The sequence below is a fragment of the Callospermophilus lateralis genome, chromosome 10 (genome assembly GCF_048772815.1).
Source record: "Callospermophilus lateralis isolate mCalLat2 chromosome 10, mCalLat2.hap1, whole genome shotgun sequence".
Classification (NCBI taxonomy): domain Eukaryota; kingdom Metazoa; phylum Chordata; class Mammalia; order Rodentia; family Sciuridae; genus Callospermophilus; species Callospermophilus lateralis.
The window spans coordinates 49,511,719-49,527,748 of NC_135314.1; the positions used below are offsets into that span (position 1 = coordinate 49,511,719).

The 16,030-nt window shown below is 33.4% G+C and overlaps 1 protein-coding gene and 1 pseudogene across 4 annotated transcripts in view; both read left to right on the plus strand.

Annotated features, from left to right (window-relative positions):
- The window catches only part of Opa1 (OPA1 mitochondrial dynamin like GTPase), a 90,440-nt gene that overhangs the window by 24,745 nt on the left and 49,665 nt on the right, over positions 1-16,030 (plus strand). For all 4 annotated transcript variants that reach the window (XM_076868806.2, XM_076868808.2, XM_076868807.2 and 1 more), the window contains 11 exons: positions 3,733-3,837; positions 5,449-5,535; positions 7,376-7,489; positions 10,587-10,667; positions 10,791-10,865; positions 11,179-11,250; positions 11,333-11,432; positions 11,759-11,889; positions 14,239-14,311; positions 14,411-14,483; positions 15,388-15,503. In XM_076868806.2, the coding sequence (XP_076724921.1) occupies positions 3,733-3,837; positions 5,449-5,535; positions 7,376-7,489; positions 10,587-10,667; positions 10,791-10,865; positions 11,179-11,250; positions 11,333-11,432; positions 11,759-11,889; positions 14,239-14,311; positions 14,411-14,483; positions 15,388-15,503 (1,027 nt within the window). The remainder of the gene's footprint in view (positions 1-3,732; positions 3,838-5,448; positions 5,536-7,375; positions 7,490-10,586; positions 10,668-10,790; positions 10,866-11,178; positions 11,251-11,332; positions 11,433-11,758; positions 11,890-14,238; positions 14,312-14,410; positions 14,484-15,387; positions 15,504-16,030) is intronic.
- LOC143408940 (glycoprotein-N-acetylgalactosamine 3-beta-galactosyltransferase 1 pseudogene) lies at positions 121-1,106 on the plus strand (annotated as a pseudogene).

The following is a 16,030-nucleotide window of genomic DNA, read 5'->3' on the forward strand; positions in this document are numbered from 1 at the left end:
TTCATTGCCTAAAGTGATCTCAGCAGCAGCGGCAGCCTTGCGGCTGCTAGGAGGAGGAAGAAAGGTCTTCAACCTGTCTTGTCTCTCCGTCCCCAGGAGGGCAAGAGGGAGCAGTTGCTGATGTCACAAATACACTTTCAGGAAATAACTTCTAAATCTTGGTTGAAATTTTTAACCATTCTCAGTGGATTTTTTTATGTTTTCAGCTATTTAGTAAGTATCTTGTTGGGAGAACAGGTGACACATAGGCTAATATTCTTCATAATGATCTTTATGCTAGAATTACTTTTAAAAGTTAAAAGATGATGACGACAGAAACATCTAGAAGGATAAATGAACTTGATTGCAGTTTCTAGCCAACATAAAGACGAAAACACAGACATCACTGAAAACCTCTATCAAAAAGTTAAAATTCTTTTTTGGGATGTGGTAGTCCCTCAGAATCTAGAGAAAAAGTCCAAACATGTAAAAGCTACCATGAGTTCAGTGTCATATGTTAAAGACTTTTCTGCTGTTCTATTAAAAACCAAAGGAGCAGAGCACCTGTACTGGAAAGCAATTAAAGCTTTTCAATATGTTCATGACCGTTATTTAGAAGATGCTAATTGGTGTGTGAAAGCAGATGATGATACATATGTCATACTAGACAATTTGAGATGACTGCTTTGCATGAGTGGAGATCAAAGAAGCCTTGAAGAAATTTGGTAGTGATGCATTTAAAACAGTCAGATGTACCCATAATTCCTCCAATGAAAATGGGAAAAATGTATGTAAATTATAAATGTAAACCTGGAGATTCCAGAGGTAATCACTAGAAAATGAACTTTTCATCCCTTTCTACAAGAACACCACCTAATCAAAGGTTATCTACCCAGAACTTTTTGGTACTGTTACTATAAATATTATCCTCCTGTAGAGGTCCTGGTTACTGTTCTGATCTGGCAGTTTCTTTTCACAATGTTGATTCTGCAACAATCAAGAATACCTTGTTTATTATCTTCATCTATATGGGTATTTATATAGATATCAACCTGCATTATCTGAAAATTGAAATAATTCAAGCAAACAAAAATGAAGATCCAAGAGTAAAATTAGGAAACCCTTGAAAGAAAAGTGTGAATGAACCCAAAAAATGTCTAGCAGTACTATGAAGAAGGACTTGGGCATATTTTACATAGAACTCTGAAATCCCAGTGAGGAATTAATTCTGAGTAAACATTCCATATAGAAATCTTTCAAGTAAATGACTAAACTGAAACTGTGAAGTCTATTAAAATGGTTTGATACGGTAAAGTATGTATATGCACAAACATACACACATAACACACACATATATATGAGGAACTTATGTTTTTAAAACTGATAAGGTTGAAGAACTAGAAGAGATTTTGTTGTTGGCTCCTTGCCATGTATATTATTTTGATTGAGTAACTAAAATAGTTAACTTTGCTAAAACTGCACTGCACTATGTAAATACACACTGCTAAAAAGACCTGCCTTAAGAAAATTTAGAAGTAAATATGGTTGCTCAGTGTTTATACTTATTTACAGTGTGATATAAATGAACCAGTCACCCTCCCCCGCATGCATAGTTACCTAATGAAAATTATGTTGTGGTTATTTATAATTGGCGATATCTATTCAAGAAGAAGGTAGACTAAGAATGGCACTTATCCTAAAGTGCATTAATAAAACTACATTTTGTAAGTTAAAAAATTCACTGGTCTGAAAGTGTGATCGATAGATCAGAAGTATCAGTGTTCTTTGGGAGTGTGTTAAAAAATGGCAAATTCTTGTCTCTGTCCCACTCTGGGAATGGAACCTAGCAATCTTTTTTTTTTTTTTTTTTTTAATTTATTGGTTGCTCAGAACATTACAATGATTTTCACATATCATATTTCATACATTTGATTCAAGTGGGTTATGAATTCTTATTTTTAACCACGTATACAGATTGCAGGATCACATTGGTTATACATCCAGAACCTAGCAATCTTTGTTTTGAAAATCTTTCAAGGAAGTTGTGATGTGTCCTACAGTATATTATTGTTCTAGAACCTTGCAAGACAGGCTAATAGCACATTGCTGTAGTTGACATGTGTACTAAAGAATGAAAATATAAATCCCCAAATAGATTCCATATTTACAAGGAAATGAGTCAGTGGAAATCCTACCACCTTTATGTATCCCTTAATATCAACCCTTTGACTTGTACAGTTGTAGTTATTAGTCACTGAGCATTGACACAACACTGTGTGGAGAATTCATAATATAATAAAACCATGGAATTAGCTGTGTCTGTATCAGTGATTTCTAGTAGAAAGAAATATGCAGGTCACTTGAAAAATTGAAAATTTTACATTAAAAAAGGATGAAAAGAAACACATGGAATTGTTCAACAATATACTATTTAGCCCAATATGTCCCAAATACTTTAATTTTAATGTGTGATCCATGTAAAAGTATCAAATAAGATATTTTATGCTTACAGCCTATCTTCATAGACTAGCCATATTTTAAGTGTTCAGTAGTTTCTTTGGCTTGTGACTACCATATTAGGCAACAGTAATCTACCAGAATTTTGTTATATGTGCTATTAGTGGATATAAATGGATGTGTAAAAAATGTTTATAGTGCAATGTAAACTGTTTCATATTATATGATTCAATTAGATGTTTTCTTTAACTTGGTTTAAGTTGGACATTCTCAGAGGATAGGACCATGTTTAAGTGATATTTACTTTGTTCTAATACGTTTTTTTAATCAAAAGATTGAAACTTTTAAAAAAACTTTTCTTAAAAACTATTTCTATTATGAAAACTATGATGTACATTTATACATGAACATTCTGCTGATTATTGGGAAGAGTGCTTCTTAGTAGTTTCTTGTACATTTTTCAATGTTTAGAAGAAATAAGAATGAGGAAGACCAGTTCAAAAGGATCACAAGTTGGTTACCAAGCAACTCCTTTGACAGAATACCCTCTTTGAATTTATTAGTTTTCTTTACAATCTATTTTTATGTCATTATTTTAAATATTGACATATTTTCTCTGGGCATTGGCATTTAAGAAAACGGAAGAATTTGAACCTCTGACTCAGACAAACCTATATTCAAAAACTCTTTTTCTCCACCAATACAAGCTAGGTTGCCTTGGGCATGCTATCACACATTCCTAAATTAAGATCCTACTCTGCATAACTCCTGCCACGTGAGGTTTCTAGGATGGCTAAGATAATTAATGCATGGGAAACAACTTAGTAGAGAGTCTATCACATGCTACATGCTCAAGTATTGTAGTTATTATTACTTTATATCATAGCATCAATTAAAACAAAATAACTTGGGAATGGAAAGAATCTGAATTTTTGTCGAATGGCCCTATAATGAAAACCTTAAATTTTGACATAACAAGAAATACTGCCTTTCTAGGGTGTACTTCAGAACCTACTTTTTAAAATTCATACATATTTGATATTTCTAAATAACTTAATTTTTTCAGTGTAAGAAATTTGTAAAGAATTTTTCAAATTAAATGCTAAATTACAATAGAAAATTATGAATTTCACTATTTAATATTCAGAGTTTCATTATTGCCTTATAAGCCTTTTAAAAGTAATATACATTTTAAATAGGTGATATGACTTCAAAATTTTGGAAGATTTTAATTTGGACTTAATATTTGTTGACCCATCTTTTTCTCATATAATTGTATGTATTATTTTTTTGCAGCTAAAGTATCAGAGAATCTTGGAACGTTTAGAAAAGGAGAACAAAGAATTGAGAAAATTAGTATTACAGAAAGATGATAAAGGCATCCATCATAGAAAGCTGAAGGTATTTTCTTTCAGTTTATTAATTCTCAAAACTTTGACACATACCTTTGTTCATTGATACCAGTTTTTAAGGAACTGTAAAATGTTTTGTTATCCTTTTATTTCCAACCTAATGTCAACATTTCACAAATTGAAGTCTCCCAGATTTATTCTTATACTGGATTCCTAAAAGTCTTATTTTTAAGAGTAATTCCTTGGGAATTTATTTTTCTGACTTAAGTTTATCTCTAGGCTTAATTTCTACATCTGTATAATTAGAATTATTAATTTGATGGACATTTAACTATGACATCATCATTGCCTTACTATTATTTCCAGTGAATGACTGAGCCACTTTATTTGATTTTAAAAATTAACATTCATCTTCTAAGGGAAGCTTCTTTGGCATTTATAAGAATTTTTCGAAAAGACCTATGATGGTATTATTATTATTAACACATTGGTAATTACCACTATCTCCCACCAAACCAAGCCAAGCCATATGTGTTTAATGAAATTAAAGTAATTCATTTAGCTTAAATGTTGTAAGTAAGCACAATCTCAGAATAAGTACTCATGGCACATACAGTCTGTAGCCAAGGTACAAAGATTTCATTCTAGTTTAAAGAATGTGTTGGTAGCTCTGACTCTTAAGTCGTGACAGTACAAAATAAATAGCTAGCATGGCTTTATTTACAAGTGGCTCTTACCAGTTGAGAAAAGCCACATCCAAATGTAATTGTATGTTTACCTGAAAGATGGCATTTTCTCTCATAAAATGCATTGGTAATGAAATTTCTTTTTAAATGTTTTTGCTTGCTTTTAGATAGATGGAATGACAGTTGCTTACCATTTAATTACTTTCAGGTATAAAAGATTAAGACACTTAAACCCTAATGTTGTTTCTATCTTGGCATTAAAACTTATCTTTAAAAAAAAAAAAAAGCACCTTATCTTTAATTATTAAATGGGTCTTTTTTTCCAGACCACTTTGCTTATTTGTTTGGACTTCAGATATTTTACTTATATGTAAGACACCATGTTCATTCCTTGTCTACAGAGAAGCAATCCAGGATATCTGTCCCAGATGCTCTAACATAGTAGCCTTCCCAGGTATCAGAGGAAGCTTAACCTCTCTTAGTGGCTTAACAGTCCTCTTGGTGATCATTTCTCTAGTTTTAGCTTCAGATGTTTATTTGCATATGTTCTCTACCCTTTTTGTTTCTCCCTGTCAAACACACACACCCCATACTTGGCAGAGAATAATAGCTTCCTTGTTAGTTGGTCACCTGGCCTCTTTTATGGCCTTTTTGGTATTAATGGTCTTCCTCTATTGACATTTAATATTAGCTCATCAGTAATAATACCTTCCTTTTATCATTTAATTAGAATTTTAGGAAGTTCTAAGTTTTTTCTTTAAATTAAACTGAAACTCTAAAGTAAACTGAAGATGAAATGGCATTTTATTTCTGTAGTGTTTTAATGTTTACTATGAAGATATATTTATGTAACTGGAAAAAGCAGTATAATCATGGAAAAACAATTTGAACATATCACATTTTTTTTCTCTAGACACATGTGTAGTATTTTTTTAATGTTTTCAATCTTCTATTAATTTTTTTAAATTTTATAGAAATCTTTGATTGACATGTATTCAGAAGTTCTTGATGTTCTCTCTGATTATGATGCCAGTTATAATACACAAGATCATCTACCACGGGTAAGTGAAAAAAATAATACACAATGAACTTGCTCATTAGCAAAAATCACCTTAAAAATTTAATGTATCTATACACATGCATTTACATATATACACACAGACATAGACATACATAATTTTTTACTATATAATATTATTTATGTGTTCAGATGATAGCTTAAGCACTGAGTATTGTTTGACTCTTTATTTTGCTCCATATAAACATTTTATTTATGTATTGTATAATGTTATGGAGGATGACTATTGGATATTTGGCATTATAAATTTATTAGATTTATAATAGTAAAATACCTGAATCATGAATTAAATTGAAAATTTATTTTAAATTTTAAAATTTCACACAAATGAAATTTAACCTAATAGAATTTAAATGTATTTCTAAAGAGTAAACTAGCTATAAAAAATTTGTGGAGAGTTAGTAATCTAGTATTAGAAAAAGTGGTTTTAATTGATTAGCACAAGTTTTTTAAATTAAAATTTGCCTATAAATAATGGAACTAATTAATGTTTTGCTATATCAACCATCATTTTGTCATGGGTTTTCAAAAACTCCTTTTTTTTTCATTTTTAATTTGGCTTTATTGATCATGGATTCTGAAACTGGATGTCTGAATGTTTCCAAGAACAAAAATTATCGTTTGCTCATGGCACATGTAAAAAAAAAGCCATTTTTTTCCCCTTTCAAAGGGGAGAAAAATTACCATGTGTTGAAAGGAAATCAAAACAAACAACTACATTCTGCAGCACGAAACAGTCAACTCAGGGCTACAATTGCCTAATGGCCTTCTATCAGATTTTACATGAGGCTTTTCAGAAGGATGTACGTTTAGTCCACCCTGAAGATGACCACAATACTTTCCCCAGTAATCTAATATGATATTTAATAACCCTTTGCTTCCAAGGGCATTTGTTCTTCATTCTAATGCAAATTCAACCTTTTCTACATTACTTTTTTCCTACTTCTCTATGAATCTAGAACCTCCATCTGACTGATATTTTATACAGAAAAGATGGATTACATTAATATAGCATTAACCCCTATTCTTAGAAATTTGACCTAATATAGCATATTAACTGACACATCTATCTTATAAATTATTCTTTTTTAAAATTATATCATTCTTTTTCTACTTTTTTATTGCTTCTTTTTAATCATACATGACAGTAGAATTCATTGTGATATAATTGTACCAGCATAGAATATATCTTATTCTAGTTAAGACCCCTTCTTATAGATGCATATGATGGTGGAATTCACTGTGGTGTACTCATTTGTGTACATAGGAAAATTATTTCAGATTCATTCCACTGTCTTTCTTTTTCCCATCCCCCATCCCTTCCCTCATCATTATACAAAATACATATATGATGGTGTGAGGGGGAAGAAGAAAAAGAGAGAGAGAAATATGTCACAGTAGATTGGGTAGAGGAAGGTGATGGGAGTGGGGGTAGGGAGGGTAGCAGAATACAATAAATACCAGTATTGTTGTATGTATATACGTGGCTGTATAACCAATGTGATCCTGCAATCTGTACACGTGGAAAAATGAGAATTCATCCCCAATTTGTATCAAATGTATGATATGTCAAAACCATTGTATTGTCTTGAGCAACTAATAAAACAAAACAAAAAACAAAGGTTGAATGTTTTTGCTGATATGTGGAGGCTAACCCACAATAAGTGGGGAGAGGGAATGAATAGATAGACTCAGTAGATTACACAAAAACTCATTTTTTAACTATAATAATTTTAAAAGACTAAAAAAGCAACATTTCATATCTATTTAAGCAAATTTTTTATCCGAGAAATATGAATAAATGTTATTTGCTTTGTGATAAGGTTGTTGTGGTTGGAGATCAGAGTGCTGGAAAAACAAGTGTGTTGGAAATGATTGCTCAAGCACGAATATTCCCTCGAGGATCTGGAGAGATGATGACACGTTCTCCAGTGAAGGTAGGAAAAACAAGCATCTGAATGAAGTGCTTCAGGAGAGTCACCACTTGATGAGGGCTGTTCGTTGGGTAGAAATCAAGACTTTTATTAGTTAAAAGAAGTTTTATATAGCATTTTGAATGATTCCTAGTGTAGAAATGAGTAGGTGGCACAGCCAGAATGCCCATGTGGCAGAAAAAGAGAGTGTGGGTGAGAACAGTGGAGGTACAGTGGCTGGCCAGGGCTAGTATACAGCTCCTTGGGTGGTTGGAGGAGAGAAGCACTGTCATGTTTAAAGAACAGTTAAAGACACCAGTGTGACTTGACCAGAGTGCAGAGTTGTGATGATGTCACAGAGATAATGTAGGTCTGAGTGAAGCAAATCATTAGGGCCTTGCACACCATTGCAAAAACCATGATTTTTATTTTGAATAAGATAAGGAGCCAGTGCAGAATTTAAAGCAGAGTTATATTGCCTTTTAAGGGGTCTGGCTGCTATGTTAAAACTAGATAAAGGCAAGATAGATAGAATCATGGAAATCAGGTGAGAGGCTTTCAGATTATCCAGTTGATCCTTGGACCAGTGAAGTAACATTGAAGGTAATAGGAAATAATTTGATTTTTAATCTGTTTTAAAGTAGCAACAATAGGATTTCTTGCCATATTTAATAGGGAAAGAGAAGGTATATGCTAGTGATGAAGGAGGTTGTGGACCTAAACACAGGACCCAGAATTGCGTCCTGGGCACTCTCAATATTAAAAAGTTGAATGAAGAGACAATAAAGGAATGTGTGAAGGTCCAGCCAATGCAATAGGAGGGGAACAAGGACCTTACTGGGATCAGGAGAAAATATAGTGAGGAGGAAGAAGTGATCAGTAAGGTCAAATGCTGCTGAAAGGTTACAACAAAGATTGAGGAGCAGTCAGTCAGTGGTGTGGCCAGATATGGTGGCACACACTGTAATCCCAGTTAGGAAGCTGAGGCAGGAAGATGAAAAGTTCAAGGGCAGCTTCAGCAAGACCCTGTCTCAAAATAAAATTAAAAAGTCTGGGAATGTGGCTCAATGGTAGATTGCTTGCCTATCCTGTGCAAAGCCATGGGTTCAATTCCTAGTCCCTACTACCACCAAAAAAAAAAAAAAAAAGAAAGAAAGAAAGAAAGAAAAGCAATCATTTCAGTTTACCAGTGGAGATGCATAAGTGGAATGTATATGGAAATTTTTTGATTGCTTCTGCTTCCTCAATGGAATGAGAAGCCAAATTATTAGCTGTTATATAAAGAGAAAGGATTGAGACAAGAGAAAGAAATGAAGACTTTATGAGAAGTTGATGTGCCTGTAGTAGTGAATTGATGAAGTCAAGTAGTGTTAGGATTGATGAGTTAGAAATCCCCATTAAGATCTGTGGACATAAATTTAAAGTGAATCTCTGGGTTTTTTGGTGGGGAGGAGGTGTTCCTTGTTGTTCTTTGTTTTACAGTTAGCTGGTGGGGTGGGTATGGAATTATTAAGAATTGGGAAATTGGAAATCACCAAGAATTATAGCTAGAATAGTGGTAGAAAACAATGAACTGATATCAAAATCTTTAAGAAGTGAAATCTTTTTATAATTACAACAAGGAGTATTGGGCAGTCTAGTATGATTCAAACAAGAGAATGCACTTTTTTGGGTCTGGCTGTGTTGTGTGATACTTGTTCCTTCTTCTTGTTTCCGTGCTATTGAGTGAATGTACCATACTTTATAAATCCATTTTGCTATTGGTAGGAATTTGGGGTACCTCCAACATCCCAAAGTGAACCTATGCTTCATATCACATTTCATAATCAATTGGAAATCTACCTTTGGTGTTGTTACTAGTACCTTAATTGTAGAGGTTGTGGATAATAATGCAGGAGAGAATTAACTTTGTTCTGGTAGGTAGTTATAGTATGAACAGGTTTTCTTGAAACAGATGAGGTTTGTCTATTTCAAGTTGGCCACTAGTCTTCTAATGTTTTTTCCAGGTTTTTTCCAGATTTCTCCTTCTTGATGGACCCTGCACTCCATATTTTTGTCTCCCCAGGACAGTGAAATTAGCAAAGTCTTGACTTAGCATTTTAGTCTCTTTGCTGCTACTTTCTGCTTGGTTTTCTAATATGCACATGTCTTGAAGGCAAACAGTGCACAGGGTATAGGGCTTAGTTTTGTCGGGGTGTCAGTTTTGCAGTTAATTTTTCTCTGGAATCATGTCTGCTTGATAAACCTGAACTCCAGTTTTTGTCTAGTCAATCCAGCAAAACTGCTGCAGGTTTCAGGCTTTTTTCTTGTCCTCTGCCCTGTGCCACAAATCAACAAATGCTCTGATGGAAAACAGCTGCAGGAGAATCCCCTGCAAATCCCCCTGGGATCCTGGACTTTGTCCAGGATATGCCGTAGTTGCTTTCAGCGTTTTTTTGTTTTGTTTTGTTTTGTTTTGTTTTTTAATCTAACCTGGTAGTTACTGTCAGTGGAAGGAGTTGTATTTTTAAAGTAAAATAGTAAAATTAAAGCGTGAAAAGTATAATTGCTAAATTAAGCAATGTGAAATTTAGAAGTTCTCATAAAACCCCTTGTCCAAGGGCCATTCCTTGGGTAAAGCTTCTCAGACTCTCCTAATATCATTGCCATTCTTATCTGTGTCACCCTAGGCTTTGCCACTCTGTTCTATTTCTCCTACTATGTAGTAAGGCCTAAGACAGGGCCAGTCAACTATATTTTCTTAACTGCAACACTTGACAAATAGGTCATAAGCATAGATGTTGAATAAATGAATTGTTCTTTACTTGAATTCACCTTTGAAGTTAATTGTAGTCCTTTCTTTGAGTTTTTCAAGTTTCACTGTATTCTGCATGACATTAACTAGGGAATGAAAAGGGGAAGATCATTTGGTTACAAGATATGAAGTAGCCAATAATCTTGTTGGAAAATCACAACACATGTGATATATACATGAGCAATACAGAACTGCCAGAGTGATAGCTCTAGTGTGAAGAACTGTCAGATGTGTGTAATGCAGTGGCTCTGGCTGGACCAGGTAAGTGCTGTAGAAATTAATATTATCTATAAATGTATCATTATTATTTGTTTTCTATAATTTCAGGTGACTCTAAGTGAAGGTCCTCACCATGTGGCCTTATTTAAGGATAGTTCTCGGGAGTTTGATCTTACCAAAGAGGAAGATGTAAGTAGAATTCATCTAAGGCTTATGTGTGTAACTTTATAAGCCCTGTGAGCTTTTAAGACAATTAAATGGAATATCTATGAACTAATATTTTCTTTGAATTTTGTTATCTTCCTTTAACAGCTTGCAGCATTAAGACATGAAATAGAACTTCGAATGAGGAAAAATGTGAAAGAAGGTTGTACAGTTAGCCCTGAGGTAAGGGTTGCAGTTTATTTCAAAATGTTTTATAGAAGTGCATTGTTTATAGTTTCAAGTAAATTTCAGTATTAGTATTGATGTTTGATTATAGCTGTCCCAAGATACAGAGATTTTTTGAAAAATATTCTAAATAATGTATCATTTTGTGGATAATATTCTAGAATAATTACTTTTAAGATTAGAACAACTTTTTTTTTTCCAAATGCTTCATCTGAATGGATGAGATGCTGAATTTTCAGAATATATATAGCACCAAAAAGATTCTTAACAACCCGCCCCCCCAAAATTTATGTTTTTTCTTCCTGAATAGACTATATCCTTAAATGTGAAAGGCCCTGGATTACAGAGGATGGTGCTCGTCGACTTACCAGGTGTGATAAATGTAAGTATAGACAAAACATGATTTTTTTTTTTTAATTTCTACTGTAACATTTATAATGACATTTAAAACCTTTTTCTTCAAGACTGTCACATCAGGCATGGCTCCTGACACAAAGGAAACTATTTTCAGTATCAGCAAAGCTTACATGCAGAATCCTAACGCCATCATACTGTGTATTCAAGGTAAATCATACTAAACAATTGTAGTTACATTGATATGCTTTCTTTAGTAATCCAAGCTTCACTCCCAATAATGCACATTATGTAAATGTACAAGGCAAATAGATGTTTACTTTTCCTTTTTTTTCATTTTATTTGCATATACAATTGAAGTTGAGGATATTTTGATATTTTTCATTCTAGGAATCATAGAAATTTTTATTGTTCAGAGTTTCCTTTCATAAGTAAAGTAAATGTATTAAGAAAATGGTTCTTGTTATAAAGCAGACATTAAGGTATAGTTTGTATTTACTTTGCAATTATTATAGTGTCATCTTTCACTTTTTCAGATGGATCTGTGGATGCTGAACGCAGTATTGTTACAGACTTAGTCAGTCAAATGGATCCTCATGGAAGAAGAACCATATTTGTTTTGACCAAAGTAGACCTGGCAGAGAAGAATGTAGCTAGTCCAAGCAGGGTGAGGGCAAATTGTTTATTATAAGAACAGATTCTTCATAATAGCTCTAGCTGTAATAGGAATTGGTTAATTTTTTTTTAATTTTTTAATCTTTGTTAGTATTTATGGGATTTGATTCCTATTTTAAAATGAAGTATCAGAAAATTATAGTAAATTACTCAAGTGTAATTTTGGAATATAAATAAAATTGTAACTAATTTACTTACAAAATATTTTAAACTGCTAATGTTTGCCTTCCCTTCCTTTCTTCCACAAATCAGTGGTAGTATAGATTTATTTTGGATCTTACATATGCCATTTTACTGCAGGAAGGATTACCTTCTCTCATTCATCAAGACTGCGTGGTATAGCAGATGTTTTATTCGGCATCAGGCTCCAGCTTTCATCCATGCTCCACTATCAACTGGTTGTGTGGTCTTAGGCAAACCTAATCACTTTTCTGTATCCAGTCAATCCAGAATCCAGCCCACTAGTCTAGTTGACTAGATAAGATCTAAGATCATTTTCATTTTTTAAATTCTGTGGGTTCTATATGTAGTATTCAAATGTCTCTTATCTTAGGAAAATATGTTTAGAATTATTTCACTGAAATCTGTTAACGGCTTTCCTATTTCTCCCCCCTCCTTCTGTGTCTTATTAGGGTTCAAGTCTTCTCTTAAAGATGTTCTCTATTTACTTATAGACAGAAACTTCTGTGTTAAGAGAGTATAGAATCTGTAGCCAGATTGCATAGCTTCAAATCCTGGCTTTATCATTTGTATCTTTGTAATCTTGAGTAAATTTTTTAACTTTTCAGAGCTTAAGGCTTCATCATCTGGTAGAATGAGGATATTCATTGTACTGTCTCATAGGTTGTGAAGGTTTAATATGGTAAAGTGGTTGGAATAATGCTTGGCACAGAAGTGTTTGTTGTATACATGGAACTATCATCTTTGAGTAATATTGTCCTACCTGTGTGTGACAACAGCTTTAGACTTTGGTACCCAGCCCCACTGCTACTTCATAGAATGTGTCCTTCCCATTTTGCACCTTCTGAGACTATCCCTTAGTATCTGGAGTCTCCCAAACAGACCAGCCCTAGATTCAGTGATTCTACAGAAGAACTCACAGGACTTACCACATAGTTATATTTACACCTAAGGTTTATTACAGTGAAAGGATACAAAGGAAGTCTGGCAGCCACAAATTGCTCGTTAGAGACTTCACACCTAAGGTTTTTTGTCAGATAGATATCCTCATGTACCAAAATTCCAGACTCCCACAAGGAAGGCACATTGTTCAGTATAAACCACATTACTTGTACAAAGAGCCACTGTCATTTAGAGTAAGTTTTATATAAGTATAGGGGATTGTTTATCAATTAAGTTCCCAGATGCCAGGAAAAGGAAGCAGGCCTTTTTCAGGATTCTCTCAGGCCTGCTATATTAACTCTCCATATCCTCATGACCTCCGCTGTGCCTTATTTTTAAGAGTAAGGCCTGATGTGGCTGTATTGGTCCTGATGTAGAGGAGAGAAGTAAAGTAGAAACAAATTTCTGTGGCCTCCATTTCTCTTCAGACCTTTCTTTCTTTTTTTTTTTTTTTTTCCTCCTTTGTAGGATAGTCAGTTTGAATTTCATTCGAAATGGAATTAAGGTTTATTTTGTTCTTTTTCATGTCAAAGATTCAGCATTAGCCTAGATTGTAAAGAGTCTTAGAGGAGGAATTCCTACCCCAGTATTCATCTGAATGGGCCTCAGGGGTAGAAACTCTTACATTTTCTGTGCATATATATACTTTTCTGGGTTTAGCGTCTAGTTTTTATCACACTCAGAAAAAGGATTTTTGACACTGGACAAATAGAGAACCAGTGGGTCCAACTATTAAAAAAGGAGGTGGGGGAAGGAGAAAGAAGAAAGACTAAAAGAAGACAATCCAGCTTGTTTAGAGGTTAGATATTTGAAGACACTGGGGAAATAATAATAAAAAGCTATCATTTAAGTGCTTTTCTTTGCCTATGTGCAGTATTGTATTATCTCATAATCTCAACAACCTTTTTGAAAAAATTAAGGCTACATAGCTGTTCAGTGGCAGAGCAGGAATTCAGAGATTGACTCTAAAGCACTACATAATCATTCCAAGTTTTAATTTCAGTGCATATGTTTTAATAAGACATTTTAATAGTAAAATTAAATGTATTTATTTTTCTCAAATAGCAATTGAATTACATTTAAATGCTTTTGTACATACTAATATATTTTGCTCAACATGTATAGCATCACAAATTATTTTGCTTTCTAAATTATGTATTGTCCTTTTAAAAATTATGTAAGCTTCTATCTCATTTATTTTTCCTACTTTTAAAAACAGATTCAACAGATAATTGAAGGAAAGCTCTTCCCAATGAAAGCTCTGGGCTATTTTGCTGTTGTAACAGGAAAAGGTATGCAAGATGGATTATTATAACTCATTTTCAGTTTTTTTTTTCAAGTAATAAAGATTAATTTCCTTGGTGAAAATTTGATCATCATTTTTTCCTTAGGAAATAGCTCTGAAAGCATTGAAGCTATAAGAGAATATGAAGAAGAATTTTTTCAGAATTCAAAACTTCTAAAGTAAGTATTTTGCAAAAGTATTTTAAAATTTATAGTGAGAGGATAGTTTAAATCTTTTCACTTAAAAAGTCATTGTTTTGTAGCTATTAATTTAACATGGACTTTTTTCCCCAACTAGTGGTCTGTATCTAATAAGCAAGTTCTTCAGCCACTCTGACAGAATTGGGAACAGTTTGTCACATAGTACACAGATGCAGGGAAGATAAATTGCCCCCGAAGATGTGGACACTGGAAGACAGCACTCACACCTCCTATGTTATTTCACTTAGAAAGTGATTTTTCAAAATAAGCATTTTCTTTTTAAAATATGTGTTCACATTTTGTTTTAAAGTATTAGGGAAAGTTTAACTGAGGATGTCAAAAGAATATCTCTGAATAAGTATTATCAGAATTTAATAGAGGTGTTGACTGAAAAGGAAAAGCTAAAAGGGCAATTGAATTATACTAAAGCTTTATATGTAGAGTGTTTCTGGAAATAGAATAGTGTATCTGCCAACAGCCTACAGAAGTGTCTGTTGAGAAGAACTGACAGACATGGAATTGTGCTGTTAATACAATAGTTGCTAGTCTGCAATTATTAAAAATTTAAATTAGTTAATATTTGATAAAATTAAAAATTTTATCACACTCAGGAAAAGATCTTTGACACTGGACAAGTAGAGAACCAGTGGGTCCAGCTATTTTAAGGACTCAGTAACCTTATGTGGCTAGCAGTTACTCTATTGGATTGCCCAGTTGTGGAACTTTTCCTTCACTACAGAAAGTCATACTTGACAGTGTCATAACTTATATAAAAGATATAAGTGGCTATTCTCATAACAAACAGGTGCATTCTCCAAGTTAGTGGTAGTATTATTGTCCCTTTACCATTTGAATATATTTTAGCCCTTGTTTGTTTCAATAGGACAAGTATGCTAAAGGCACACCAAGTGACTACAAGAAATTTAAGCCTTGCTGTATCAGACTGCTTTTGGAAAATGGTACGAGAGTCAGTTGAACAACAGGCTGATAGTTTTAAGGGTAAGTTGGATTTTTAAAATAAGCAAACAAATTTAGACATTTTATTAGCTGGCAATCTTCAGCATCCATCATGTTTCACTCCCTTTCTTTATAGTTGCCTAGAAGTTGTACTTGATTTACTGTTAGACAATATGTGGAAAATGGAAAAACACAAACCTTTGGTGTGCCATTAATTATGGGATTTTCCCTTTGAGAAGAAACATTGCTAGGAGCCATTACAGAGTATTAAAAAAGTCAAGAAGTTTGTAGTAATGCTTGAGAGGAAGCTTACTTACTAAACTATACAGAACTTCTATTCTCTCTTTATAAAGAAATGTGAGGAAACATGTTGGGACGCAGAGCACCCTGTGCTTCAGCTACATTGTCCTGTTTTCTTAGTCCCACAATTTACTGCTCTGTGTCTTTCCTTACATAGCATCACCTGATGAGAATATAGTCTTCTCTTTTCCCATTTGGAAAATTTATATATTTATCCCATTTAGTACCTGAGCAACCTGTTAAGTATTATTTTTATTCCCATTTCACAG